Raw genomic sequence first — 25,574 nt, forward strand, 5'->3', positions numbered from 1 at the left:
GCCGGTGCCGCCCCCTGACCATGGCGCTCCGGTGGCGGCGGGAGGCTCCTGTGGCCACAGCACCGCGGATCCCTCCGCTGGCCCCGCCCCTCCCGCAGGCCCTGCCCCGCCCCGTCAGGGCCCACCCCCGGCGGAAGGATCCCACTGGGCGCCGCCTCCTCATTGGCTGGGGGAGCGCGGCGGGCTGGAAGGGCCACTTTGATTGGCCGGGGCTGAGCCGCAATGCGACGGGAGGAGGAGGAAGACCCGGAAGTGGGCGTGACCGGAGGCGACACGTGATCCGGAAAGCCTCGCCCCCTTCATCGCCTCGTCCACTCCGCTGCGAGGGCGGGGGCGCGGTCGCCATGGTAACGAGAAGCTCGCCCCGCCCTCCCGCCCGTGGTTACTCCCGTCGCCGTGGCAACGCGCCCCGTGCCGCTGGTTGCCGTGGAAACAGCGCCCCCCCCACCGCCACAGGTCTCCATGGCAACAGTGCCCCCCCCCCGCAGGCCTGGGGCCCCGCCCAGATTACAATAATTACTTTATTTTGACATTATTAATTACAGACGGTAAAATCGCCCAGCGGGGGGGGGGCGGGGCACGTCCTGGGCGGGGGGGCCGGGGAAGGGGGTTGGGGGGGGGGGGAGGCAAATCCTGAGCAAACCCCCCGCCCCCCCTCCCCACCCCACCCCCATCTCCATGCACCTATTGCTTGTTGGGGGAGGGGCAACAAGGGGAAACCCCCCCCCCGGGGGGGGCAACGCCGGCAGAGTGACACCCCCCCCCCCCCCCGGGGGTGCTGCCCCAGTTCCTGCCCAAACTGGGAGCACTGGAGGAGGGGACGGGGCAGTGGGGGGGGGGGGGGCGGGGAATAAATACAATCTTCCAATATATTAAAAAGCCCCTGGGGGGTGCGGGGGGGCACCCGGGGGGGCGGGGGGGGGGTCACATCATGCCCAGCTGCAGCAGGGTGTTGGCGTACATCATGGGCTTGACGTTGGGGTGAGGCTGGGGGGGGAGAAAAGGGGGGTAAGGGGGGGGTAAATCTGCTCCCCCCCCCCCAAAATCCCACCCCCTGGGGGTAATTACCACTCCCTAGAGTTCCCCCATTCACCCCATCACCCCCCCAAATAGCCCCTGTGACCCCCCCATTACCCCCCCCAGCCCATCACCCCCCCAAATAGCCCCTATGACCCCCCCCATAAGCCCCAGAGACCCCAATAGCCCCCCCCCCCCAGTAGCCCCCTCTAAAGCCCCCCCCCAAGCTGGGGAAGGGCAGAGCGAGGTCTAAGGGGGAACTGGGGGGGGGGGGGGGGGGTGAGGGAGGGTTTTGGGGAATTCCACAAGTCGGGGGGGTCTGGGGAAGGTTTTGGGGAGCCCCCAAGAGGGTCTGGGGGGGGTCCCCCAGGTTTGAGGGGGGGTTTAAGGAACCAGTGGAGGTTTCGGGGGGGTCCAAGGTGGGTTTGGGGCACCCAGGGTTGAGGGGGGGGGTCCCTGGGGTGGGGGGGGTGAAGGTTTGAGGGTGACAGATTTGGGGGTGTCCCAAGGATTTTGGGGAGCTCTGGGGACACCTTTCAGGGATCACAGGTTGCGGGGGGGTGGGGGGTGCCCGGTGGGGGGGGGTTTGGGGGGTCCCAGATTCATCAGGGCCCCAGGGAGAGGGTGGGGGGGCAGTTGGGGGGTCCCGTCCCCCCCCCAGACTCACCACTGCTGTGAACTGGTGGAAATCGGGGCGCAGGTCGCTGCCTCGCAGGTGGATGTAGGAGCCCTTATTGCCCATCTGGTCGCTGTGGGGGGACGGGGACACTTGGGGACACTCGGGGACACTAAAACACAGCCCCCCCCACAGGGCCACGGAGACTTGGGGACCCCCCCAGGGACACTAAAGCTCACGGACACTGAGGTAGAGCCCCCCCTCAAGGGACACCCAAGGGTTGGGGACGCTTGGGGACACCCCGGTATGACGTGGGGACACCCGGAGGTGGGAACAGGAGGTACTTGAGGAAACTGAGGCACAAGGGACACCCGGGGACTGGGCTGAGGGGACAAGGTGGCTCAGGGGACACTCAGGGACTCAGCTGAGGGGACACCGAGTCTCAGGGGACACCTGAGGACCTGAGGTGACAATGCAGCTCAGGGGACACCCGGGGACCCAGCTCAGGGGACACCGAGTCTGAGGGGACACCCGGGGACAAGGGAGGGGACAAGGTGGCTCAGGGGACACCCAAGGACTTGGCTGAGGGGACACTGAGTCTCAGGGGACACTCAGGGACTCAACTGAGGGGACACCGAGTCTCAGGGGACACCTGGGGACCTGACTGAGGTGACAATGCAGCTCAGGGGACACCCGGGGACCAGGGAGGGGACAACATGGCTCAGGGGACACCTGAGGACAAGGGAGGGGACAATGTGGCTCAGGGAACACCCAGGGATCAAGCTCAGGGGACACCAAATCTCAGGGGACACCCGGGGGACCAGAGAGGGGACAATGAGTCTCAGGGGACACCCAGTGACCCAACTGTGGGGACAATGTGCCTCAGGGGACCCTCAGGGACCCGGTTAAGGGGACACCGAGTCTCTGGGGACACCCAGGGGACAACGTGGCTCAGGGGACACCACGGGTGCACCCAAGCCATGGAGTGGACGCAACCAGGCGCTCCCCCATCGCCCCCCCCCGCCCCGGGTGACAGTGTCCCCCCAGCGTCCCCCCAGGTGCCGGTGACACTCACCAGTAGTTGGGGGCACTGAAGACGGTGACACACTTGCCGTCGTGGGCCACCTCGTAGCCCTCGGGCTTCACCTCGTGGCTGCGGATGATGTAGTCGAGGCGGTTGCGCTCCAGGAAGCTCTTGGTGACATCGGGCCCGAACTGGCAGCTGACCCCGCGCTTGCTGACGGAGCGGCCGTTCTGGGGACACGGCGATGTCACCGCGGCCTCGGGGACATGGCGGTGGCTGTCCCCGAGGCCGGGGGGGAGCGGTGGGACAGGGAGGGACACAGGAGGTCTGGGGGACCCAACTCACCTGGGGTTGTGGGTCAGACCAGAGCAGGTCACACATGGGACCTGGGGGTGGGGGGGGATGGGGAGGGGGGTCAGTGTCCCCTGTGGGCCCCTCGGAGGGGACAGTGACACCACGGGGGTCACTGGGGAAGGGTGGGGGGGGGGGGTTCGTCTCCCACCTGAGTCCGGGGGCTGCCGGTTCCGCTCGATTTTGCGGATGTCGTCGAGGGTGACGCCGTCCTCGCTGAAGAGACCCCCGTGCATGATCTGGGACAGAGGCCACGGTGGCACGGGGACAGCGGGGGGACACACAGAGAGAGGGGGACTCCCCCCACCCTCACCCTGCTGGGCACCACCCCCAGGGGGAAAGAGGGACCCCCCTGAACCCCTGGGGAGGGCACTTGTGACAGGGGGGTGACATTAATAAGGGGGGGTGCCCCCCCAACACTACCGGGGATGGGGACCGCCCCCCCAGACCTCCACCAGGGACGGGGATCAGCCCAGCTCCCTGAGGATGGTGGGGAGACCCCCCCCAAACCCCCCAGGGAGGGCAGGGACCCCCCAAACCCCACCAGGCAGGGCAGGGACCCCCCCTAAACCCCACCAGGCAGGGCAGAGACCCCACCCCACCCCCTCCCCCTGCACAAGGCCCCCCCGGGGGGGCTGTTGGGGATGGGGGGGGGTGACCCCCTCACCAGCACTTTCCCGTTGATGCACTGGGCCAGCGGCAGCCACTCGAAGACCTCGCTGAAGAGGGCGAACATCTGCGCCGTGTACTTGGCCTTCACCTCCCCCTCGAAGCCGTAGATCTGGTTCATGTTGTCCGTCTCATGGTTCCCTGCAGGGGGGGGACACAGTGACACCATCAGGGACACGGTGACACCGTCAGGCGGCAGCAGGGGGACACGGTGACACCGTCAGGCGGCGGCGGGGGGACAAAGCCCCACGGCTCAGCATGAAGTCCCGAGGACGCGGGTAGGGGGGGGGGCGGATGGTGACCCTCACCGGAGCCGGGTGACACTGCCACCGCGCCCGGGGACAACCCGAGGGGATGGGGTGGGGGCGTTTGTCACCCACGTTACCTCGGAGCAGGTGGAAGTGGTCGGGGTAGAGCAGCTTGAAGCCGAAGAGCGTGAGGATGACTTCGACCGAGAAGGACCCGCGGTCCACGAAATCCCCGTTGAATATCTGCGGCCGGTTCAGGAAAACCCCCGTCCCCTCGTTGTCACCCGGCGTGTCCCCACCACCGGGAGCTCCCCCCCGACCCCCCCGCTGGCGGGATACGTAAGGGTTGGCCTCGGAGGGCAGCCCGTTGAGCTCGAAGATGTTCAGCAGGTCGTAGTACTGCCCGTGCGTGTCCCCGCACACCGTAACCTTCTCCGTCTGCCGCGGGGGGACACACACGTCACCTCCTGGGGACATCCCGTGTGTGTCCCTCCCCCGCCCCCGCAAACACGCGCGAGGGGCACCCACCTCCTTCAACGTCGTTTCTACCAAGGTGGGGAGCTTGGCCAGCACCTCCTTCACCTGCACCAGGATCTGCGGGGACAAGGGGGCGGCGCAGGTGACGAAGAAGGGGACGGCGGGTGGCACTTGGGGACAGCGGGGGAGCGGGAGGGGTTGGGGGGGACTGGGGGGGACGGGGGTACCTGGTAGGCGCATTTTCTGTGGAGTTTTTTCTGCTCCTTGTACCACTGCATCAGCTCCTTCATGAACGCCAGCGTCACCTTCCCACCGTCCAGCTTGGGGCCGCTGTACTCGTCCTCGATGGCTGCGGGAACAAAAAACACCCCCCCGCCGCTGGCCGAGGACACGAGGGGACAGCAGGGACGAGCCCCGCCCCCCCACAAAGGGCCACCCCCCCCAAGGAACGCCCGGAGCCTCCTGGGGATCCCTCACAGGGACCCCAAAGCTCTGCTGGGCGCCCTCACGGGGATCCTGAGACCCCCCTGGGGACAGCAAGACCCAAATGGGGACAACAAGACCCCCACGGGGACCCCAACACCCTCGTGGGGACATCAAGACACAAATGGGGACCCCAAGGCCCCCAAGGTGACCCTCATGGGGACCCCGAGATGCTCACAGGGACCCCAAGACCCTCATGGGGACCCCAAGACCTTCACAGGGACAACAAGACCCCCATGGGGACCCCAAAGCTCCACTGGGGACCCTCATGGGGACCCCAAGACCCTCATGGGGACCCTATGGGGACCCCAAGACCCTCACGGGGACACCAAGACACCCACAGGGACACCAAGACCCTCAAGGGGACCCCAAAGCTCTGCTGGCACCCTCATGGGGACCCTGAGACCCTCATGAGGACCCCAAAACCCTCATGGGGACCCCGAGACCCTCACAGGGACCCCAAGACAATCCCAGGGACCCTTCTGGGTAACACAAGGCTCTGCCTGGTTCTCTCATGGGGACCCCCGTGGTGCCCCAACACCCTCCTGGAGACCCCCACAGCTCCCCAAGGCCCCTGAGGTGCCTGAGACCCCCCCCAGGGACCCTGAGCCTCCACTGGGGGCTCTCAAGGGGGCCCCCAAGACCCTTTTGATGACCCCCAAACCTCTGCTAGGGACCCTCATCGACTCCCATGGGAACCCTGAGTCTTTACTGGGGACACTCACGGTCCCCCCAGGACTCTCCCAGCCCTCACTCCCACCCCCAAAAATCTGTACGGAGACACCCAAGACCCTCACGAGACCCCCAGGGCCCCCCCAGAATCCTCCCAGGGGACCTCGACCCTTCGCTGAAGATCCCCGAGGTCCCCCCCGAGACCCTCACAGCAACCTCCAAGCCCCCCTGGGAAGCCCAGAGGGGACTCTGAGACTTGACTGGGGCCCCCACAGCCGCCTCCTCCTGTGGGGAAAGGGCTGCCTTGATATTTTGGGGGGGGCACGAGGAGGGATAGGGGGGGACTCACTCATGCTCTCGATGTCCAGGGAGTCGACGACGGAGCGTTTGTGCTCGTCGCTGGCGATCGCCCGCTCGAAGGCCTTTTGCTTGACGATCTTGTGACACTCCTGGTACTTCAGCTTCGCGTCCTTGTCGTTGGGCCTCACCTTCACCACCTTGGGGGACACACACACACGTCAGAGGACGGGGACACACACACCCCCCCCATCCCAGGGCCCCTCCAAAGGCCACAGGGCCACCCAGGCTCTGGCACCCAAGGCCTTGGGGTGTCCCTGAGAGGGGACTGGGAAAAGGGACGCGCGGATGCGACGCTGGGAGGGACAAGGGGGTCCCCAAGCGTCCCCACAGCTCTGGGGGATCAGATGACGCTGGGAGGTGACAAGAGGGTTCCCCAAGGGTCCTCCCCCCAGCTCTAGGGAACACACTGACACTGGGGAGGGGACAAAAGGGTCCCCAAGGCACCAAGGGGGTCCCCAAACCTCCCCCAAGCTCAGGCGGGGACACAGTGACACCAAGGGGGTTCCCAAGGCTCCTCCAAGCTCAGGGGGGGACATGCTGACACTAAGGGGGTCCCCAAACCTCCCCCAAGCTCAGGGGGGGACACAGTGACACCAAGGGGGTCCCCAAGGCTTCCCCAAGCTCAGGGGGACACACACTGACACCAAGGGGGTCCCCAAACCTCTCCTGAGCTCATGGGGGGGACACGCTGTCACCTCTCAGTGACACCAAGTGGTTCCCCAAACCTCTCCTCAGCGCCAGGGGGTACACGCTGACACCAGGGTGTGGGGGGGGTGCCGTAGGGGCACCCTGAGGTGCCCGGCCTCACCGTCTCATAGTCGCGGAGGGCGGCCTTGAACTTGCCCAGGGCCATGTTGCTGGTGGCGCGGCGGTAGTAGCCCTTGACGTACTTCTTGTCGAGCTCGACGGCGCGCGTGGCGTCGGCCAGGGCGTAGCCGTAGCACTCGGTGCGCAGGTAGGCCAGGCTGCGGTTCCCATAGTAGATGGCGTTGGTGGGGTTCAGCTCGATGGCGCTGCTGTAGAACTTCACCGCGTTCTCGTAGTCCTTCCCTGGGCCGCCGGCGGGGTCAGCGGGAAGGAACACCCCGACCCCTATAGATCCCTATTTGGCAGCCCCTGCCCCTCCCTGACCCCTAGAGATCCCTATTTGGCAGCTCCTGCCCCTCCCTGACCCCTAGAGATCCCTATCTGGCAGCCCCCGCCCAACACTGACCCCTATAGATCCCTATTTGGCAGCCCCCCGCCCAACACTGACCCCTATAGGTCCCTATTTGGCAGTCCCCGCCCCACACTGACCCCTATAGATCCCTATTTGGCAGCCCCCGCCCCTCACTGACCCCTATAGACCCCTATTTGGCAGTCCCCGCCCCACACTGACCCCTATAGATCCCCATTTGGCAGTCCCCGCCCCACACTGACCCCTATAGATCCCCATTTGGCAGTCCCCGCCCCACACTGACCCCTATAGATCCCCATTTGGCAGTCCCCGCCCCACACTGACCCCTATAGATCCCCATTTGGCAGCCCCCCGCCCCACACTGACCCCTATAGATCCCCATTTGGCAGCCCCCGCCCCTCACTGACCCCTATAGACCCCTATTTGGCAGCCCCCGCCCCTCACTGATCCCAATGGCTCCCTATCTGGCAGCCCCCTCTTGCCCCCCCCCCCCCGCCTGCCCTCATCGCTGCCCCCCCCCGCCCCGCGCCGGTACCTTTGAAAAACTCGTTCGCGCGGGTCTTGAGCGCCTCGGCCCGCTCCAGCTCGGCCGGGCTCGGGGGTCGCCCGGGGCCGCCGCCGCCGCCGCTCTCCGCCCGCTCTCCCTCCGCCATCGCCGGGCCGTAAAGCACCCTGGCAACCGCCGGGAGCGCCGACCCGCCGCGCCGCCAAGCGCCGCCGCCGACTGTCGTAAAGACGGCGGGACGGGAAGGGGCGGTGCCGAGGTAAGTGTCGCAAACGGGCGCGCGCCGCGCGAGACCATCGAGAGGGGCGGGAGGACCGAGGGGACCATAGAGACGGGGCGAGACGGGCCAGAGTGGCCAGGGCGCAGCCCGCGGCCTCCTCGTGTCCCCCCCCCCGAAGTCCCCGCAGCTCCGGGGGTCCCCACGGCCCCCCGTGTGTCCCCACGTGTCCCCACGTGTCCCTCCATGTCCCCCCCCATGTCTCCAGCACCCCCCGTGTCCCCCATCACCCCCCTTGTCCCCCCATGTCCCCCCCATGTCCCCAACACCCCCCATGTCCCCCCATCACCCCCCGTGTCCCCCCCATGTCCCCTCCAATGTCCTCCCCATGTCCCCATGGCCCTGTCACACCCCCCATGCCCCCCCACCCCACTGTGCCCCCCCATGTCCCTGTCACACCCCTCCCCGTGTCCCCCCGTGTCCCCCCCAGGCAGAGGCGGAGCCCTCGGTGGGTTCAGAGCAGGTTTATGGGGGGGGGGGGGGGGCAGCATGGCGGGGGGGGGGTGGTGACACTAGGCGTGTCCCCGTGCGACACCCCCATGGGGGCACGTGTGCGTGTGACTGTGCGGGAGCCCCCCCCCCCCCTCACGCGGCCTGTGCACAAGCGTGTGCGAGCGCACGGGGGCAGGGACGCGGCGGGGGGGGCGGTACAGGGCCCCCCCCAAGCGATATTTGGGGGGCAGCGGGGAGGGGCGCGCTTGGCCTCGCACGGGGGGGGGGGGGCGGGGGGTGTGCGTGTGGGTCCCAGCGGCTCTGGGCAGCGGCGTCCAGCCCCGCCCCCCCTCGTGCAAGGGCTGTAGTGCAAGGGCTGGGAGCCTCGTGCAAGCTCCAACACCCCCCCCCCAGCTCAGGCACAAGAGCTGAGCGAGGGCAGTTGGGGGAGGCACATGGGGGGGGGGGCTCACACATGAGGGGGCTCTTGCACAAGGGCAGCTCTCCGTGAAGGCTTTTGCACAAGGTCCTTGCACAAGCATGGCTCTTGCACAAGGATCAGGCGCAAGGTCCTCACATAAAGCTCTTGCACGAGGTTCTTGCACAAGTGTGGCTCTCGCACGAGGCTTTTGCACAGGGGTGGCTCTTGCACAAGGTCCTTGCACGAGGATGGCTCTCACATGACGCTCTTGCACAGGGGTGGCTCTTGCACAAGGTCGTTGCACGAGGATGGCTCTCGCACAACGTTCTCGCACAAGGCTCTTGCACAAGGATCAGGCCCAAGGTCTTGCACGAGGCTCTTGCACGAGGCCCTCGCACGAGCGCGTCTCTCTGGAGCCCTGGGGCTGCGCAGGACGGAGCAGTATAAAAGGGGGTCCCCGGGGGGGGGGGGCGCTGCCCCGGTGGTCCCAGATTTGGGGGGGGGGGTGGGGGGGGTCCCTGGGGCCCCCCCAAAGGGGCATTTTCAGCCCAGCACCAAGTGGGGGGATGGGCCCCCCCGAGCCCCCCCGGGGGGGGGCCAGGCCGAGGTAGGAGGGTGGGGGGGGGGCCCTGGGAGGCCCCATGGGAGGATTGGGGAGGGGGGGGGGAGCCCGTGGTTGGGGGGGCATGGGGGCCCCCAAATTGGGGGGGGGGGGGTCCAGATGGGTCCCCAAGGGGGGGGGAATGTGGGGGGTCCCCATGTGGGGGGGGGTCTGTGGGGGGGGGTCCCCCATGCCAGGGGGTCACTCAAAGCCCCCCAGGGATTGGGGGCCTGGAGGGGGGGTCAAGGGGGGTTAAATGGGGGGAGTGGGGGGGGGCCCCGGGTGGGGGGGTGGGGACAAACGGGGGCCCCCCCAGGGTCTGTGGGAGGGGTCATGGCTTTTGGTGCCCCCCCGGGATGTGGGTTTGGGGGGGCCCCACTGTGTGCCAGGTTGGGCCCCCCCCAATTTATAGAGGGGCTGGTTTTTTTAGGGTCCCCCATTGGGTATCAGGGGGGTCGGTGTTTCGGGCCCCCCCCCCCTCCTTGGGTTGGGGGGGGGAGGGTGTTTTTTTAGGGGTCCCCGTCGAGGTGTGTGGGGGGGTGTCGTTGGTTTGGACCCGCTGCTGGTTTGGGGGGGGCCCTCCCCCCCCCTCAGTTGCTCTCCAGACACGTGCCCTGGGGGGGCCCCCCTGGGCGCCCCTCGGTCTCCTCCTGGGGGGGGCCCCAGGGGGGGGGGTGCGGGGGGGGGCCCCCGGCAGGGTCAGGCCATCAGCCAGCAGCGCTGCGAGGTGGGGGGGGGACACACACACATTATTGGGGTGTCCCCCCCCTTATACCCCCAGCATCTTTGGTTGTGCCCCCCCTCCTCCCATTTTGGGGACCCTCCCACTTCTCCACTCAAATTTGGGCTCCCCCTTTCTGGTTGTGCCCCCCCCCCATTTCACCCCTGGTTTTGGGGTCCTATTTTCGCCCCCCCCCCCAGTTTTGAGGGTCTCCCTCATTCCACCCCCTCCCACACTGGGCCCCCCTCGGGGGTTTGTGTCCCCCATTTTTAGTTTAAACCCCCATTATCGCCCCCCCCCGGTTTTGGGGTTCCCCCAATTACCACCCCCTCATTATCGGGGGGGTGTCCCCCCCCGTTATCGGGGCCCCCCCCTCACCGAGGGGCGGCTCCTGCCCCAGAGGGGGGGCTCAGTCCCGGGGGATCCTCCCCACTCAGCAGCAGCCCCTGCGGGGGACACGGGGGGGACACACACACACGGGGGGGGGACGTGGGGACACGGGGTGGGGCCATGGGGACAGGGCACCCCGCCACCCCCCCTGCTGCCCCCTCCCCCATGTCCCTCCCCCCCCCCGTCCCCCCCTTTTCAACCCCCCATCCCCACGTGTGTCCCCCACCCCCTCCCTGTGTCCCCCCCCCCATGTCCCCGGGCCCCCCCCCATCCCCGGCCCCCCCTCCCCCGGCCCCCCGCCCGTGTCACCCCTCCAACCGCGTCCCCCCCCCCACCCCCCCACGCGTGTCCCCCCCGTACCAGGCCGAGGGGGGGGCAGCAGGTGGGGGTCGAGCTCGGGGCGCTTCAGGGGGGCCCCCGGGTCCTCCCCGCTCGGCTCCCGCGCCCTGGGCGGCACCGTCACACCGCGCCAAGCCGCGAGCCACGCCCAAAACCACGCCCACACCACACAAACCACGCCCACCCATTTAAAGACACGCCCACACCTACCACACCGCCCCGCCCCGCTCCCCAAACCACGCCCCCACCCTACTAACCCCCTCCACCAGCTTTACCCAGCCGCAAGCCCCGCCCCTTAGCCCAGTAAGCCCCGCCCCCTCACAAACCCCGCCCCTAAGCCCGCCCATCACCCGCCCATCACCCGCCCATCACCAATCAGCTCCACCCACGCCCCACTTTAGCCCCGCCCCCGCCCGTCGGCCCCGCCCACCTCTTCCTGCCGGGACGGGGCGCGGGGGCGGGGCCGAGCGCGGGGTCGCTGCCCCAACGCGGGAGGGCGGGGCCAGGGCGGGAGGGGGCGGGGCCTCGGCCGGGGAAGCTGCGCGCGCGGGGGCGCGGGGGCGGGGCCGCGGCGGAGGGGGCGGGGCCAGGAGGGCGGAGGCCACGCCCCCGAGGCACCTCGGCCCCGCCCAGCTGGAAGTCGCCGTCCATGGGGATGTAGGGAGCCAGCATGGCCAGGTCCAGGGGGGGACGCCTGGGGACAGCGGGGACAATGTCACCCCCCCGGGTCCAGGGGGGCGCAGGGGGACAGGGGAAGGTCCCCCACCCCCCCCCAGTACCTGCAGGGCGGTGCCGGGTCCCGGGCTCCCCGCAAACAGCTTCTGCACCTCGAAGAGCAGCTCATCCCCGGGGGGCTGGGGGGGGGACACAGCCATGAACCCCCCAAACCCCCCCAGGACAACACACCTGCCCCCCCCCCACCCCCCCCAGCCTGGCCAGGACCCCCCCAAGCCCAAACTGTCCCCCCCCTATTCCTTCAGGATCCTCAACATCCTCTCAGGGACACCCCAAGGACTCCCATATTCCCCCAGGGACCCCCCCCACTTTCCCCAGGCCCCCCCCCCAGCTTGTGAAGGACCCCCAAGAGGCCCTCCAACTCCCCCAGGGACCCCCCTAGACCGCCATAACCTGGCTGGGACACACCCCCCCCCCCATAACCCCAAGGCTGGACTCACCGGAGAGGGGCTGCGGGGACGGCGGCGGGGGGGCGTGGGGGGGGGGTCGAAGATGGGGGCGAGCAGACGGGCGAGTTCGGGGGAGCAGAAGCGCCGGGGGTCCCGCTGCAGCACGGCCTCGGGGACGTGGGCTGGGCGCACGAAAGCCAGCACCCGCGGGCCCCCCACCCCTGTCCACACCGTCATCATGGGGTGGGGGACCCCCAAAATCCCTCCAGGGACCCCCCAGCACCCGAGGACCCCCCACCCCTGTCCACACTGTCATCATGGGGTGGGGAACCCCCAAATTCCCCCCCCAGGGACCCCCCAGCACCCGCGGGCCCCCCACCCCTGTCCACACCATCACACGGGGCTGGGGACCCCCAGACCCCCCCCCAGGATCCCCAGGGACCCCCCAGCACCCCAGAGATTGCCCCACAGCCCCACAAGATCCCACCCACCCCCCCCCAACCCCCCCATACCAAGCCCCAGTGCCCCCATAACCCCCTCCCAGTCCTCCCAGTACCCCCCCCCCACCTCCCAGTGCTCCCAGTTGCCGCAACTGGTGCCCACCGAGGCTGAGGTTGAGGATGGCGTCGGGGGTGTCGGGGCCAGGGGCGGGGGGGGGCAGGCGGCGCCCCTCACCCCGGCGTTGGGTCTGCTCCAGCGACAGCACCACCCCCCGCTGCTCCACGCGGCTGTGGGGGGGCCCGTCAGTCCCCCGTTGGATGGGGACCCCCACGGGGCAGCCGCAACCCCCCCCGACCCCCCCAGGCACTGGATATGGGGTGTAAAATATGGGGTGTTGCGCCCCCCCGGCACCTTTTATGGGGTGTGCACCCCCACTGGGCATGGGGAATGAGATTTGGGGGTGCTGACCCCCCCACGCATTGGATGCGGGGTCTGAGGTTTGGGGTGCAGCCCCCCCAGGCATCATTTATGGGGTGCACACCCCCACTGGCCACGTGGACTGTAAGATTTGGGGTGCTGACCCCCCCCCCAGGCACTGGATACGGGGGTCTGAGATTTGGGGTGCAGCCCCCCCCACCCCTCCAAGCACCCAGCACGGGGCGCTGCCCCCCCCCCCCCCCCAATAACCAAATTTGGTGCTGGAATTTTGGGGTACTGCCCCCCCCCCCCCGCACCAGCGCTCCAATGGGCACCCCAGAGGCCCACGGGCCCGTCCCCCCGTGTGTCCCCCCGTGTCCCCCCCCCCGTGTCCCCCCACCTGAGGACGAAGTGGAGGCAGACGATGCCCTCGGGCTGGGCGCTGCGGCTGTTGGCGATGACGGTGGCCTGGGTCTGCGCCCACAGGAACCCCCCGCGCTTGGCCAGGAACCGGTACTGGCTCGTCACCCGCCTGCCCCTTGCTCAGCACTGCGGGGGGGGCACCACCCCGTGGGTAACCCGGGGGGGTCGGGGGCCCCGGGGGGAGAGCCCAAGGGGGTGCTGGGGTGCCCAGGGGGGATATGGAGGTGCCCAGAGGGGATGTTGGGGTGCCCAGGGTGGGTGTTGGGGTGCCCAGGGGTGCCCCAGGGGGGATATGGGGGTGCCCAGGGGGGATATTGAGGTGCCCAGGGGATATGGGGGTGCCCAGGGGTGCCCCAGGGGGGATATGGGGGTGCCCAGGGGGGGATATTGAGGTGCCCAGGGGGGATATTGGGGTGCCCAGGGTGGGTGTTGGGGTGCCCCAGGGGTGCCCCAGGGGGTATATGGGGGTGCCCAGGGGGGGATATTGAGGTGCCCAGGGGGATATGGGGGTGCCATGGGGTGCCCAGAGTGGATACTGGGATGCCCAGGGGTGCCCCAGAGGAGATGTTGGGGTGCCCAGGGAGCATATTGAGGTGCCCAGGGGGGGTGTTGGGGGGTTCCCAGGGGTGCCCCAGGGGGGATATGGGGGTGCCCAGGGTGTGCCTCAAGGGGATATTGAGGTGCCCAGAGGTGCCCCAGGGGGATATAGGGGTGTTCAGGGGTGCCAGGGGGGATGTTGGGGTGCCCAGAGGGGATGTTGGGGTACCCAGGGGGGTGTTGGGGTTCCCAGGGGTTTGTTGGGGTGCAGGGGGGACGCTGTGATTCCCAGGAGGACGTTGGGGTGCTCAGGGGGTGTGTTGGGGTTCCCAGGGTGCCGGGGGGGTGCGGGGGGGGGATGTTTGGGGTGTCGGGGGGGTTTTGGGGGGCACTCACGGGTGTGCACGCTCCTGCTGAGGGTGTCGGAGTCAAGCGCGTGGACGTACTCGTAGAGGGAGCAGCCGAGCAGCTCCTCGGGGGCGTACCCCGCCACCTCCCCGATCCTGCGCACCCCAACTCAGCCGGGGGGGCTCCCGGGGGGGGGGGGTGTCCCCTACGGGGTCCTGGGGGGCACTTATGGGGAAAGGGGGACCCCGAGAGGATCTGGGGTGGGTCCTGGGGTGGCCCTAAAGGGTCCTGGGGGGGCTCTTGGGGGTTTGGTGGAGTTTGGGGGGGGCCCTGTGGGGTCCTGGGGTGCCCCTAAGGGGTCCTGGGGGGCACTTATGGGGTTGAGGGGGGCCCCGAGAGGGTCTGGGGGGGCTCTTGGGGTCCTGGGGTGTCCTTAAAGGGTCCTGGGGGGCACTTATGGGGTTGAGGGGGGCCTCAAGAGGGGTCTGGGGGGGGCTCTTGGGGTCCTGGGGTGTCCCTAAAGGGCTTTGGGGTGCTGGGTTGGATTGGGGGTGCTGGGGTCCGGGGGGTGCTGGGGCTCAGGGGGCAGGTTTGGGGGTGCTGGTATCGGGGGGGGGTGTTTTGGGGGTGCTGGTGTCCCAGGGGGTGTTTTGAGGTGCTGGGATCCCCGGGGGCTGGTTTTGGGGTGCTGATGCCCCGGGGGAGATGTTTTTTGGGTGCTGAGATCCCCGGGGGGGTGTTTTTGGGGTGCTGGTGCCCCGGGGGGGGTGTTTTTGGGGGGGCCCCCACCTGTCGTCGCAGTAGGTGAACTTCATGTCCATGGAGTGGCGCGTGAGGACGGTGCCGGAGCCCAGGGGGGTCTCGATGGCCCCCCGGGTGGGGAATGGCCTCGCAGATCAGCACCAGGCAGCGCAGGGGGGGGGTCGCCCCCCCCGGCCCCCCGCGTACGACCGCATGTGCCCCGCGCAGTGCAGCACCTGGGGGGGGACCCCACGGCTTGGGGGGGGGGGGACACCCCAGAAGCCCGCGGGCCCCCCCGGTGCTGTGTCCCCCTGTCACCGTGTCTCTGCTCTCTCCCCCCCCCTCCCTGTCGCGTCCCCCCCCCCATGTCCCCCCATGTCTCCTCTGACCCCCCCAATCTCCTTGTCCCCATGTCCCCCTCAAGTCTTGGCCCTGTGTCCCCCCCCATGTCCCCCCCACACCCCCCAATGTCCCCCCATGTCCTTCCATGACCCCCCACAACTCCTCATGTCCCCCGTGTGTCCCCATGTGTCCCCCTGTCCCCCCCAAGTCCCCCATGTCCCCCCGTGTCCCCCATCTCCCCCCATATCCCCTCATGTCCCCCCGTGTCACCCCCATGTCCCCCCATGTCCCTGTGTCCCCATCCATGTCCCCCCCATGTCCCCCCATGTTCCCGTGTCCCCCCCCATGTCCCATGTCCCCCCGTCTCCCCCCTACACATCCCCTCATGTCCCCCTGTGTCCCCCCCATGTCCCCCCCATGTCCCCGTGCCCCCCCCCCGTGTCCCCCCACCTTCCAGGAGGCCGCCTTGAGGTTGAGGCAGCGCCCGCGGCCCCGTCAGGGTGCTCTTCATCCGCAGGGAGAAGCTGCGCCCCGAGCGCTCCCCCCGCCGCCGCGCGGCACCGCTGGGGGGGGGGTCGGGGTCAGGGGGGGCTCAGGGGTGTTTGGGGGGCTCCCAGGGGTGCTGGGGGGGGGGGGCAGGGGTGTTTGGGGGGGGTCCCAGGGGAGTCCCAGGGTGCTGGGGGGGAGGTCAGAGGTGTTTGAGGGGGGTCCCGGGGGTGTTTGGGGCGTCCCAGGGGAGTCCCGGGGTGCTGGGGGGGGGTCAGGAGTGGTTGGAGGGTCCCCGGGGTGTTTGGGGGGTCCCAGGGGTGCTGGGAGGGGCTCAGGGGTGTTTGGGGGGGTCCCAGTGGTGCTGGGGGGGGTCAGGGGTGTTTTGGGGGGTCCCAGGGGAGCCCCGGGGGTGCTGAGGGGGGGGTCAGAGGTGTTTGAGGGGTTTGTTTGAGGGGTCCCAGGGGTGTTTTGGGGGTCCCAGGGGAGTCCCGGGGTGCTGGGGGGGTCCCGGGGGTCTCACCCTGCCGGGGGCTGAGCACGTCCTGCAGCTCCTCGTGGTCACAGGGGTGCACGAAGTCGAAGACGCTGTGGCCGATCAGCTCAGCTGGGGGGGGGGGACACGGGGGGGGGGGGACGGCGGGGGGCACACGCTTCGCACCAGCACCCTCGCACCAGCACCCTGACGGGCCCCACCCCAGCACCCAGTTCTCCCCCCCCCGTCCCCTCCACCACCTCCATGGGTGCCCTGGGCACCCCCCCCCCTCCCCCTGCAGAGTTGTGGGGTGCTTCCCCCCCCCCCCCCAGCCCCCCCGCCCAACCTGGCTGAGCCCCAGCAGCCGGTTGACGTTCTCGGAGAGGAAGATCATGTCTCCCGCCTCGCTCAGCACCATCACGAAGCGCTCAGCGCCTTCAGGTAGCACCATCGACCTCCTCGGCCGCCGCCGCCCAGGCGCCTGCGGGAGGGGTGGGGGGTCAGGGGGCTGGGGGGGCGGAGGGGGGAGCTCAGGGGGTCCCCAGGGTGCTGCGGGTGAAGGGGGGGGGGGTGGGGGGCTTGGAGGGAGGGGACTGGGGGACTCAGGGGGTCCCCAGGGTGCTCAGGGGTGCTTGGGGGGAGCTGTGGGTGCTTGAGGGGGGCGGGGGGATGGAGGAGTTCAGGGGGTCCCCAGGGTGCTGAGGGGGCCTATGGCTGCTCTGGGGGTCCCCCAGGGTGCTGAAGGGTCTGGGGGTTGAACAGGGGAGGCTGTGGGTGCTTGGGGGGAGTTGCTGGGGGAGCTCAGGGGGTCCCCAGGGTGCTCAGGGAGCCTACGGGTGCTCTGGTGTCCTGAAAGGACCCAGAGGGTCCCACAGGTGTTTGGGGACCCCAGGAGGTCCCATGGGTGCCTGGGGGTCCCAGGAGACCCCAGAGGAAGTCCCAGGAGGTCCCATGGGTGTTTGAGGTCCCCAGGAGGCCCCAGAGGAGGCTCCAGGAGGTCCCACAGGTCCCAGGAGGTCCCATGGGTGTTGGAGGTCCCCAGGAGGCCCCAGGAGGTCCCCTGGGTGCCCGCGGGGACTCACCGGCGGCCAGCAGGCGGTGGACGCGCAGGTAGCTGATGGTGAGGCGCATGATGGAGGCCTTGTCGAGGTGGGCGCTGACGCCGCGGGCGAAGGGCAGGGTGTGCGCCAGCTGTAGAACACCTCCGTCTCCCGGCTGCGCCGGCACCGCGCCGCGTCCCGCGAGCGCTCCTTCCGCAGCTCCGGCGTCGACCTGCCGGCACCCGGCGGCACCCTGGGTGCTCGGGGGCGTCCCCCCGCTGCGCCCCGGGTACACACAGGGCGCCCTGGGCACCCACCTGCACCCATCCTGCACCCCAAGGCACCATCAGGGCACCCTGGGCACCCAAAGTGCACCCACCCTGCACCCAACACTGTCACCAGGGGCACAAGGACACCCGGTGACACCAACAGCGTCACTGTGGGCACGGGGAGCTGCCGGGACACGGGGGGACAACGTGTGGGGGGGTGCGAGTGTGTCCAGGGACGTGTCGGGGTGTGCGGGTGGGCGTCAGGGGGGGTCTGTGTGTCGGGGGTGTGTCCGTGTGGGTGTGCGGGGGGGGGTGTGTGTCCGTGTGTGTGTGCGCGCGCGTGTCCGGACGTGCGTGTCTGGGGGGTGTGTGTGTGTGTCAGCGTGTGTCCGTGTGTGTGTGCGGGGGGTGTGTCTGGGGGTGTGTCTGTCTGTCGGGGGTGTGTGTGTGTGTGTGTGTGTGTGTGTCAGTGTGTGTGTCCGTGTGTCCATGTGGGTGTGTCGGTGGGGGGGGAGTTGGCACGTGCGTGTTTGGGGGGGGGGTGGTGTCTGTGTGTGTGTGTGTTGGTGTGTGTGTGTCCGTCCATGTGTGTGTGTGTGTCCGTGTGTGTGTGTGTTGGTGTGTGTGTGTCGGGGGGTGTGGGGGGGGAGTGCGTGTGGGTGTGGGTGTGTCAGTGTGTGCGTGTCCATGTCCATGTGTGTGGGCGTGTTGGTGTGTGAGTCCGTGTGTGTCTGTGTGTCCATGTGTCCATGTGTCCGTGTGTCCGTGTGTCCGTCTGTCTGTGTGTCCGTGTGTCCGTGTGTCCATCTGTCTGTGTGTCGGTGTGTCCATGTGTCGGTGTGTCCGTGTGTCGGTGTGTCTGTGTGTCCGTGTGTCCATGTGTCCGTGTGTCGGTGTGTCCGTGTGTCCATCTGTCTGTGTGTCGGTGTGTCCTGTGTCCATGTGTCGGTGTGTCCGTGTGTCCATGTGTTGGTGTGTCCGTGTGTCCATCTGTCTGTGTGTCGGTGTGTCCGTGTGTCGGTGTGTCCGTGTGTCCGTGTGTCGGTGTGTCCGTGTGTCGGTGTGTCCGTGTGTCCGTGTGTCCGTGTGTCCGTGTGTCTGTGTGTCCGTGTGTCCGTGTGTCGGTGTGTGTGTGCGTGTCCGTGTGTGCGTGTCAGGCCCCGCGTGCCGCGGCCGGACGGGCTGTTCCTCTCCTGTCCCTGGCGCGGTGCCCAGGGGCCGCGGCCGGGGGACACGGGGGGGAGGGGGAACCCACCGAGGGGCGGGGCCATGCTAATGTATGCGGATGTATGCTAATATATGCAAATGAGGGGCCAGCCCACACGTGCGCTGGCAGCTCCCGCCCCGGACAGGCTGCCCAACCCCCCCCCACCTGTGGCAGCACTGGGAGAACTGGGAGGAACCGGACTGGGACCAGTATCAGGCTCCGACTAGGACCAGAACCGGGCACCGACTGGGACCAGAACTGAGCTCTAACTGGGACCAGAATCAGCACTAACTGGGGCCAGAACCAGACTTTAACTGGGACCAGAACCAGACTTTAACTGGACCAGAACTGGACTCTAACTGGACCAGAACCGGACTTTAACTGGGACCAGAACCAGACTTTAACTGGGACCAGAACTGGACTCTGACTGGGACCAGAACCGGACTTTAACTGGGACCAGAACCAGACTCTAACTGGGACCAGAACTGAGCTCTAACTGGGACCAGTGTCAGCACTAACTGGGACCAGAACCAGACTCTAACTGGGACCAGAACTGAGCTCTAACTGGGACCAGAACCAGGCCGGACGGGTGGGGGGTGCCCGGACACTCGGGTCCCTTTGCAGCCCCCGGGGCTGTGGGGACCCACTGGGTGCTGGGGGGGTGTCCCAGGGCCCCCCCCCCAAATTGGATGCTGGGGGGGGCAGAGGGGGGAGGACAAACGTCCCGGCCACGTCACGCTGAGGCCACACGTGACGTCACACACACACACACACACACACACACACGTGGCCCCCCCCACCCTGGGGCGAGTGGCACCGCGGGTCCTTGCACACGCGTGTGCACCAGGTGGGGAGTCCGGTGTCACACCCCACCTCCCCACCCCCCCCCACCCCCCCCCAATTCCTTGGGCTGGCACAGGCCTCGCACAGCTCCCTGCTGCCACATGGCTCGCACGAGGAGGCACGAGGAGACACAAGGACGCACGCGGCTTGCACGAGGATGCACGAGGAGACACAAGGCTCACACGAGGAGGCACCAGGAGGCACGAGGCTTACACGAGGCTCACACGAGGAGGCACCAGGAGGCACGAGGCTCACACGAGGCTCACACGTGGCTTGCATGAGGCTTGCACAAGGACAGCACACAGCTCTCATGCTCATGCACAAGGCTCGCACGAGGAGGCACGAGAACACATGAGGCTCACACAAGGCTCACAAGAGGACGCATGAGGAGGCACAAGGATGGAGGATGCACAAGGACGCACGAGGCACACACGAGGCTCGCACAAGGCTCACACGAGGACACACGAGGAGGCACGAGGACGCACGAGGCACACACGAGGCTCGCACGCGGCTCGCACGCTCGTGCACGAGGCTCACACGGGACGCACGAGGAGGCACGAGATCGCACAAGCCTCACATTAGGACACACGACGCTCACACGAGGCTCACACGAGGCTCGTGCACGAGGCCGCGTCCAAGCTTCGCGCCGACACGTGGGGTGCACGGGGACACCCCCCAGCTCGCACGAGGACACCCACGAGCACCCGCAGCTGCCACCCCTCGTGCGAGGACAACCCCCCCCAACCCCCCCCTGCTCATTAGTGGGTGTCACACGCCCCCCCCCCCCAGGGGGGCCCCACCCCCCATCCCCCTCCGGGACTCTCCGCCGCCCTCAATGGCCGGATCCTGTCCCTGCCCCCCAAAAACTCCCCCCGGGACCCCCCTTTTGAGGGGCCGGCGGCTCCCAGGGGACCGTGCCCCGTGCCCCCCCCCGCCCCCAAGGAAAGGGGCCACATCCTGCCCCCCCCCCCGCCCCCCAACAACCGCCCCCGGGACCCCCCAGGGCTCTGACGCTGCTTTATCCCCCAGGACCCCCCTCTGCGGGGGGGGGGCCGGATCCTGACACACCCCCGCCCCCCCCGCGGGCCTGATCCTGCCCCTCCGCGGGGTCCCTGCCAGGGGACCCCTCCCCCCGCCAGGGCACCGGGTCCTGCCCCGCCCCCCCGGCCCCCCCCCCCCCGCGCCCCGGGGCCCGATCCTGCCCCGGTACCTCGCCCCGGGCCGCCCGTCCATGGCCGCCGCCGCCGCCGCCCTCTGCGGCGCCCGCACCCACCCGCGCCGAGCCCCCTCCCCGGACACGCCCCCTCCCCAGCCCACGCCCCCCGGACACGCCCCCTGGCCCCCGGCCAACGCCCCCCGCCCTGGCCACGCCCCCCGCCCTTTAACCCCGCCCCTGGCCCGCGGCCAAACCCCCAGCGCGGGCCCCTAAGCCCCGCCCACCCCCACTGGCCACGCCCACTCCCCTAAACTCCGCCCCCCGGCGCTCAGCAGAACAGCCCATCCCATCGACCCCGCCCCCTCGGCCAGCCCCGCCCCTTCCCGAGGGCACCGGGCAGCGCCCCAGGGGGGTACCTGCCCCTGCCCCTGCCGCAGCCCCCCTGAACCCCCAGACCCCCCCCCAACCCCCGGCCAGGGTTGGGGGTCCCCAGAATCTGCACAGCCACTGCCGGGGGGGCCTCCCCGAGCCCTCGCCCCCTCAAATCCACCCGGAGACCCCCCCCAAGGTCCCTCCGTGACCGTTTCCAGGCCCCCTCACCCCCCCCCCCCCAACAGCTGTTCCAGGCCCCCCTCCCTCGTATCCTGCCGCCGTGGCCGCCCATTGGCCCCGCCCCTTTTTTCCCGCCCATTTTTCCCGCCCCTTTTTCCCGCCGCGCTGCGCCCCCCCCCCCCCCCGCGCATGCGTGTTGGCCGTGGCGCCGTGACCCGGAAGTGGATCTGCGGCGGCGCCGTGACCCGGAAGCGGACGTGAGGGCGGCTGCGCGCGAGCGGAGACGCGGGACCGGAGCGGAGCCACCATGTGAGGAGGGGCCCGGCCCGGGAGGGGGGGGATCCGGGGTCGGACGGTTGGGGGGGGGGATGCGCTGCGCCCCCGCCTCGTTCTTGCTGCCTTCGCGCTGCCCCGGGACCCGGTTCGCGCCCCAAGGTCCCACCCCGGAGGCTCCGGTGCCCGTCCCCGGTGTTCCCTGAGCCGCCGGTTTCGAGTTCCCCGGTGTCCCCGAGTTCCCGGCTCTGGTCTCCCCAGGCATCCTCTGTGGTCCCGGCCACCCCCGCTTCCCCGGCCCGGTGTCCCCTGCCACCCCCCGTGTCCCCGGGCACCCCTCTTCCCTGTCCCGGTGTCCCCTGCAAATCCCGGGGTCCCCGGACACCTCCTGTGCCCCATCCTGAGGTCCCCAGACACACCCGGGTCCCCTGACACCCCAGTTCCTTGTCCCTGGTGTCCCCAGCCACCCCCAATTCCCCCCCACAGTGTCCCCAGATGCTCCTGGTGTCCTCTGCCACCCTCAGTCCCCCATCGTGGTGTCCCCGGGCACCCCCCTTTGCAGTGTCCCCCTCATTGTCCCCTCGCTGTCCCCACGCAGGAGCCTCCTGAACAAGCCCAAGAGCGAGATGACGCCGGAGGAGCTGCAGAAGCGGGAGGAGGAGGAGTTCAACACGGGGCCGCTCTCGGTCCTCACCCAGTCGGTCAAGAACAACACCCAGGTCCTCATCAACTGCCGCAACAACAAGAAACTCCTGGGGCGCGTCAAGGCCTTCGACAGGTCCGTGTCGGTGTCCCCAAAGTGTCCCCGATGGGGCCCCGGGGTTCTTGGTGTCCTGCAGGGTTGTCTCAGCCGGCCCTGGGGTGCGCCTGGGGGCTCCCTGCTCGTCTTTGTCCTCGGGGTTTACACCAGGGCCCCCCACGATCCCCAGGACCCTCCTGGGTCCACCCCAAGGTCCCCCCCATGTCCTGCCCCGGCTCCCTGATCCCGTGTGTTCCCCTCCGGGGTCCCCACTGTTCCTTCGAGTCCCCCCCCTAGGCTCCCCAAATTCCCTGGAGGTCCTGCTGGGGTCCCCCCATGTCCCTCCAGTGCTGCTGAGACCCCCCCCTGGTCCTGCTTGACCCCCTCAGGACCCCCAGGTTTTCCCTGGCCTCGCTCAATCTCCTCCCCATGTCCCCCTGCTGCCCCCAACCCCTCCGTGTCCCCTCAGGGGAGGCACAACCCCCTTCCCCAGCTCTGGGGGCCCCCCCCCAAAAGAAAAATGTGTTGTGTGTGTCCCCCCCCCACCCCAGGCACTGCAACATGGTGCTGGAGAACGTGAAGGAGATGTGGACGGAGGTGCCCAAGAGCGGGAAGGGCAAGAAGAAATCCAAACCGGTGAACAAGGACCGCTACATCTCCAAGATGTTCCTGCGCGGAGACTCAGTCATCGTCGTCCTGCGTAACCCCCTCATCGCCGGGAAGTAGAGAAACCCCCCCCGATCCCTCGGGACCACCCGACACCCCCCCAGAACTTTGGGGTGCCACACCGACACCCTGTGCCCCCCCCTCCCCCCCCGGGCTCGCACATGGGGGCTCCTTCCCTGTCCAGCCCCTCCGGGGGGGGGCGTTGGGGGGTGTGCGCCCCCAGGCACTGTGCTCGCCGCCCTCCCGGGGCACTTAATCAACCACACATAAAAACTACACTTTTTTTTGTCCAAGTTTAACGGGGGCTCGTTCGCCGCTGCCCAAATCGCTAATTAACATCCTTTTAATAAAGTAAATAACCCGATTCGAGGCTCCTGCTCTTTCCCCCAGGGGGCTCATTCCCGGGGGCGGGGGGCAGGTTGGAGCCCCCTCAGCTGATAAGGGCCGATTAAACAAACCAATTTATGAAAATAATTCGTTAATTGCAGATACAACAGCTCATTAAGACCTTAATCCTTAATTAATAGTGTGTTTCCCCCTTTATTACTCCCCCAAAAACACCCCCCCGAATCACTCCCACCCAGAATACTCCCCCCTGAAATATTCCCCCTAAAATACCCCCCCCACTTTAATTAAGAACCCCCACTTTAATTAAGACCCCCCAGTACTTATATTAAAAATTACTCTGCCTTTACTCCCCCCCCCTTACTCCTGCACCCCCCAAAACGTTGATTTACTCCCGTAGCTAATTGGGATGTCAACTAATGAGCCTTCACCCCCCGGAACAGACAAATCCGGGGGGGCGGAGCCCAGCGCTGACGTCATTAACTCAGGAATTGGGGGAATAACGGGATTTTTGCTGGGGGGGGCTGGTCGGATCCTCGCGGACAACCTCGCAGACTCGCCCCGATGGCCCCGCCCGCCAGTAATTGATGGTTTAGAGTTGTTGAGAATGATAACGGGGGTTCGTTAGCGTCTGCCGTCACCCCCTGTGGCCCCCCGGAGTCCCTTAACCCTTTCGGGGGTCCATTAGCCCCCCCCTAGGGGGCTCCCAGCCCCCTTTTGCCCCGGTGCAGGGGAGGGGCCAGTGCTGGCCCCGCCCCCTGCCAAGCCCCGCCCCTGCCTCGACTTGGTGCAGGCCACACCCCAATGGAAGCTGCAACCAACCAGAGGAGCTGCTTTGTGTGGGACCCGCCCACTGGCCCAGGCCACGCCCCATTGGCGGTGCAGGGGCGGGGCTTACCGTCTGGCTGCACCCCCTGTGCTAAGCCCCGCCCTCCCGAGCCCAGGCCCACCCCCTCGAAATGGGGACCCTGGGGGGGACGTGGGGACCCAAGGGGGACTTGGGGACCCTGGGGGGGGGAATGGGACCGCGGGGGTGACATGGGGACCCCCTGGGCTGCAACAAAGTCCCTCCTGTGTCTCTGTGCCCCCCCCTTGTCCCTCTGTGTCTGTCCCCCCCCATGTCCCCAGTGTCCCCAACCAGGCCGACACCTTCATCGGAGCCTTTTATTGGGGGGGGGGGGGGGGGGGGGAGGGAAGAGTGGGGGGCAGGGGGTGTCTGGGCCCCCCCTCAATTCTTCTTGGGCCTCGAGGCCTGAGCCAGCGACCACAGCGAGTAGCAGGTACCTGTGGGGATGGGGGGGGGCTCAGGAACCCCCTGACCCCCCCCAAAGGGACCCAGGCGTGTCCCCCCCCTTCCCCCCCCCCCCCCGGGTGGACATTCCACACCCCCCCGGGGTTAAAAATAGATCCCAGGCGTCCTGCCCCCTCCCCCGCCCCGCCCCCGCGGATCCACGTGTCCTGCCCCCCCCCGGGGTGTCTCTGTGTCCTCTGTCCCCCCCCACCGGGGTTGTGTCCCCCCCCGGGGGCTCCGGCCGTACCCACGGAGCAGATGAGGGTGGTGAGGGCGTAGAGAGCAGAGTCCAAGGCCCCCCCCTTGAGATGAACCGGGAGCCCGTTGTCCTCCTGGGGGGACACACGCACATATCAGGGGGTTGCCCCCCCCCCCCCCCCAAAGGACCCAGACCCCCCCCCCGGCCCCCCCCCCCCCCCCCTCACCTGGAAGAGCTTCTGGTGCTCTCGGACGCGGTTGTGGAGGTGCCGCGGGGGGGCGGCGGGACCCCAGCGATCGCAGCAGCCCCAGGGGGGCGGCCTTGGGGCAGGGGGTGAGGGGGGGGGGGGGGGCGAATCGCCCCCCGCCTCGGCCACCGGCACCCCCATAATCCTGGAGTGACACCCCCCCCAAATCCCCCCCCCTCTTGTAGGGAGCCCCCATAACCCTCCCTATAACGCCCCCCCCCCCCCCCATAATGCCCCTATAGCCCCCCCCCCCCCCCCCCCGGGACCCCTCCCAGGGCTCTTCTCATGACCCCACCCCCCAAAACCCCCTCCCAGGGACACCCCCCCCCCCCAGTTGCCCCCCCCAACCCCCTCTGCACACCCCTCTCTTCCCCCCCCCCCCCAAGGGCCCCCCTGATATGACACCCCCCCCCAGTACCGCCCCCCGACCCCCCCTCGGTACCCGCAGGACCTCATGCTCAGCTCGGCCCGATCGTCCTCTGCCACCGCAAAGGGCACGGCGGGGGGGGGGGGGGCGGCGCCACCCAGCCCGTGCTGTCACGTGTGTCAGGGTGTCACCTCCCCGTGACCCCCCCCGTGTCCCTGCGACCCCCCCATGGCCTTGTGACCCCCCCCCCCCATGTCCCTGTGACC

General features: G+C 68.8%; 4 protein-coding genes across 4 annotated transcripts; 1 reads left to right on the top strand and 3 right to left on the bottom strand.

The window, feature by feature from the left end:
* Nucleotides 1-547: 547 nt before the first annotated feature.
* On the bottom strand, nt 548-7,929 carry PPP5C (protein phosphatase 5 catalytic subunit). The gene is made up of 13 exons (XM_074810162.1): nt 7,630-7,929; nt 6,726-6,967; nt 5,907-6,054; nt 4,630-4,751; nt 4,454-4,519; nt 4,265-4,363; nt 4,063-4,168; nt 3,676-3,818; nt 3,160-3,247; nt 3,003-3,043; nt 2,709-2,887; nt 1,685-1,766; nt 548-987 (listed from the first exon to the last, which is right to left on the bottom strand). Exons 1-13 carry the CDS (start codon nt 7,745-7,747, stop codon nt 925-927), a joined length of 1,497 nt encoding a protein of 498 aa, XP_074666263.1. The 5' UTR covers nt 7,748-7,929; the 3' UTR covers nt 548-924.
* A 395-nt stretch (nt 7,930-8,324) lies between these two features.
* On the bottom strand, nt 8,325-20,252 carry HIF3A (hypoxia inducible factor 3 subunit alpha). The gene is given in 18 exon segments (XM_074810074.1): nt 8,325-9,153; nt 10,802-10,887; nt 11,211-11,466; nt 11,469-11,634; nt 11,956-12,125; nt 12,508-12,632; nt 13,163-13,304; nt 14,113-14,225; nt 14,860-14,942; nt 14,944-15,014; nt 15,017-15,047; nt 15,604-15,645; nt 15,647-15,716; nt 16,168-16,292; nt 16,461-16,540; nt 16,543-16,595; nt 17,187-17,307; nt 17,310-20,252. Coding segments are annotated over 18 exon segments (2,178 nt in total). The 5' UTR covers nt 17,482-20,252; the 3' UTR covers nt 8,325-8,881.
* Nucleotides 20,253-21,410: 1,158 nt separating this feature from the next.
* SNRPD2 (small nuclear ribonucleoprotein D2 polypeptide) lies at nt 21,411-23,223 on the top strand. The gene is made up of 3 exons (XM_074810003.1): nt 21,411-21,490; nt 22,053-22,232; nt 22,745-23,223. Coding segments are annotated over exons 1-3 (357 nt in total). The 5' UTR covers nt 21,411-21,488; the 3' UTR covers nt 22,920-23,223.
* A 1,131-nt stretch (nt 23,224-24,354) lies between these two features.
* On the bottom strand, nt 24,355-25,097 carry LOC141917094 (cytochrome c oxidase subunit 7A1, mitochondrial-like). The gene is made up of 3 exons (XM_074810187.1): nt 24,921-25,097; nt 24,743-24,827; nt 24,355-24,488 (listed from the first exon to the last, which is right to left on the bottom strand). The coding sequence occupies exons 1-3, from the start codon at nt 25,080-25,082 to the stop codon at nt 24,433-24,435; spliced, it is 303 nt and encodes a 100-aa protein (XP_074666288.1). The 5' UTR covers nt 25,083-25,097; the 3' UTR covers nt 24,355-24,432.
* Nucleotides 25,098-25,574: the final 477 nt, after the last annotated feature.

Source organism: Strix aluco, chromosome 33, assembly GCF_031877795.1.
Source record: "Strix aluco isolate bStrAlu1 chromosome 33, bStrAlu1.hap1, whole genome shotgun sequence".
Lineage (NCBI taxonomy): Eukaryota > Metazoa > Chordata > Aves > Strigiformes > Strigidae > Strix > Strix aluco.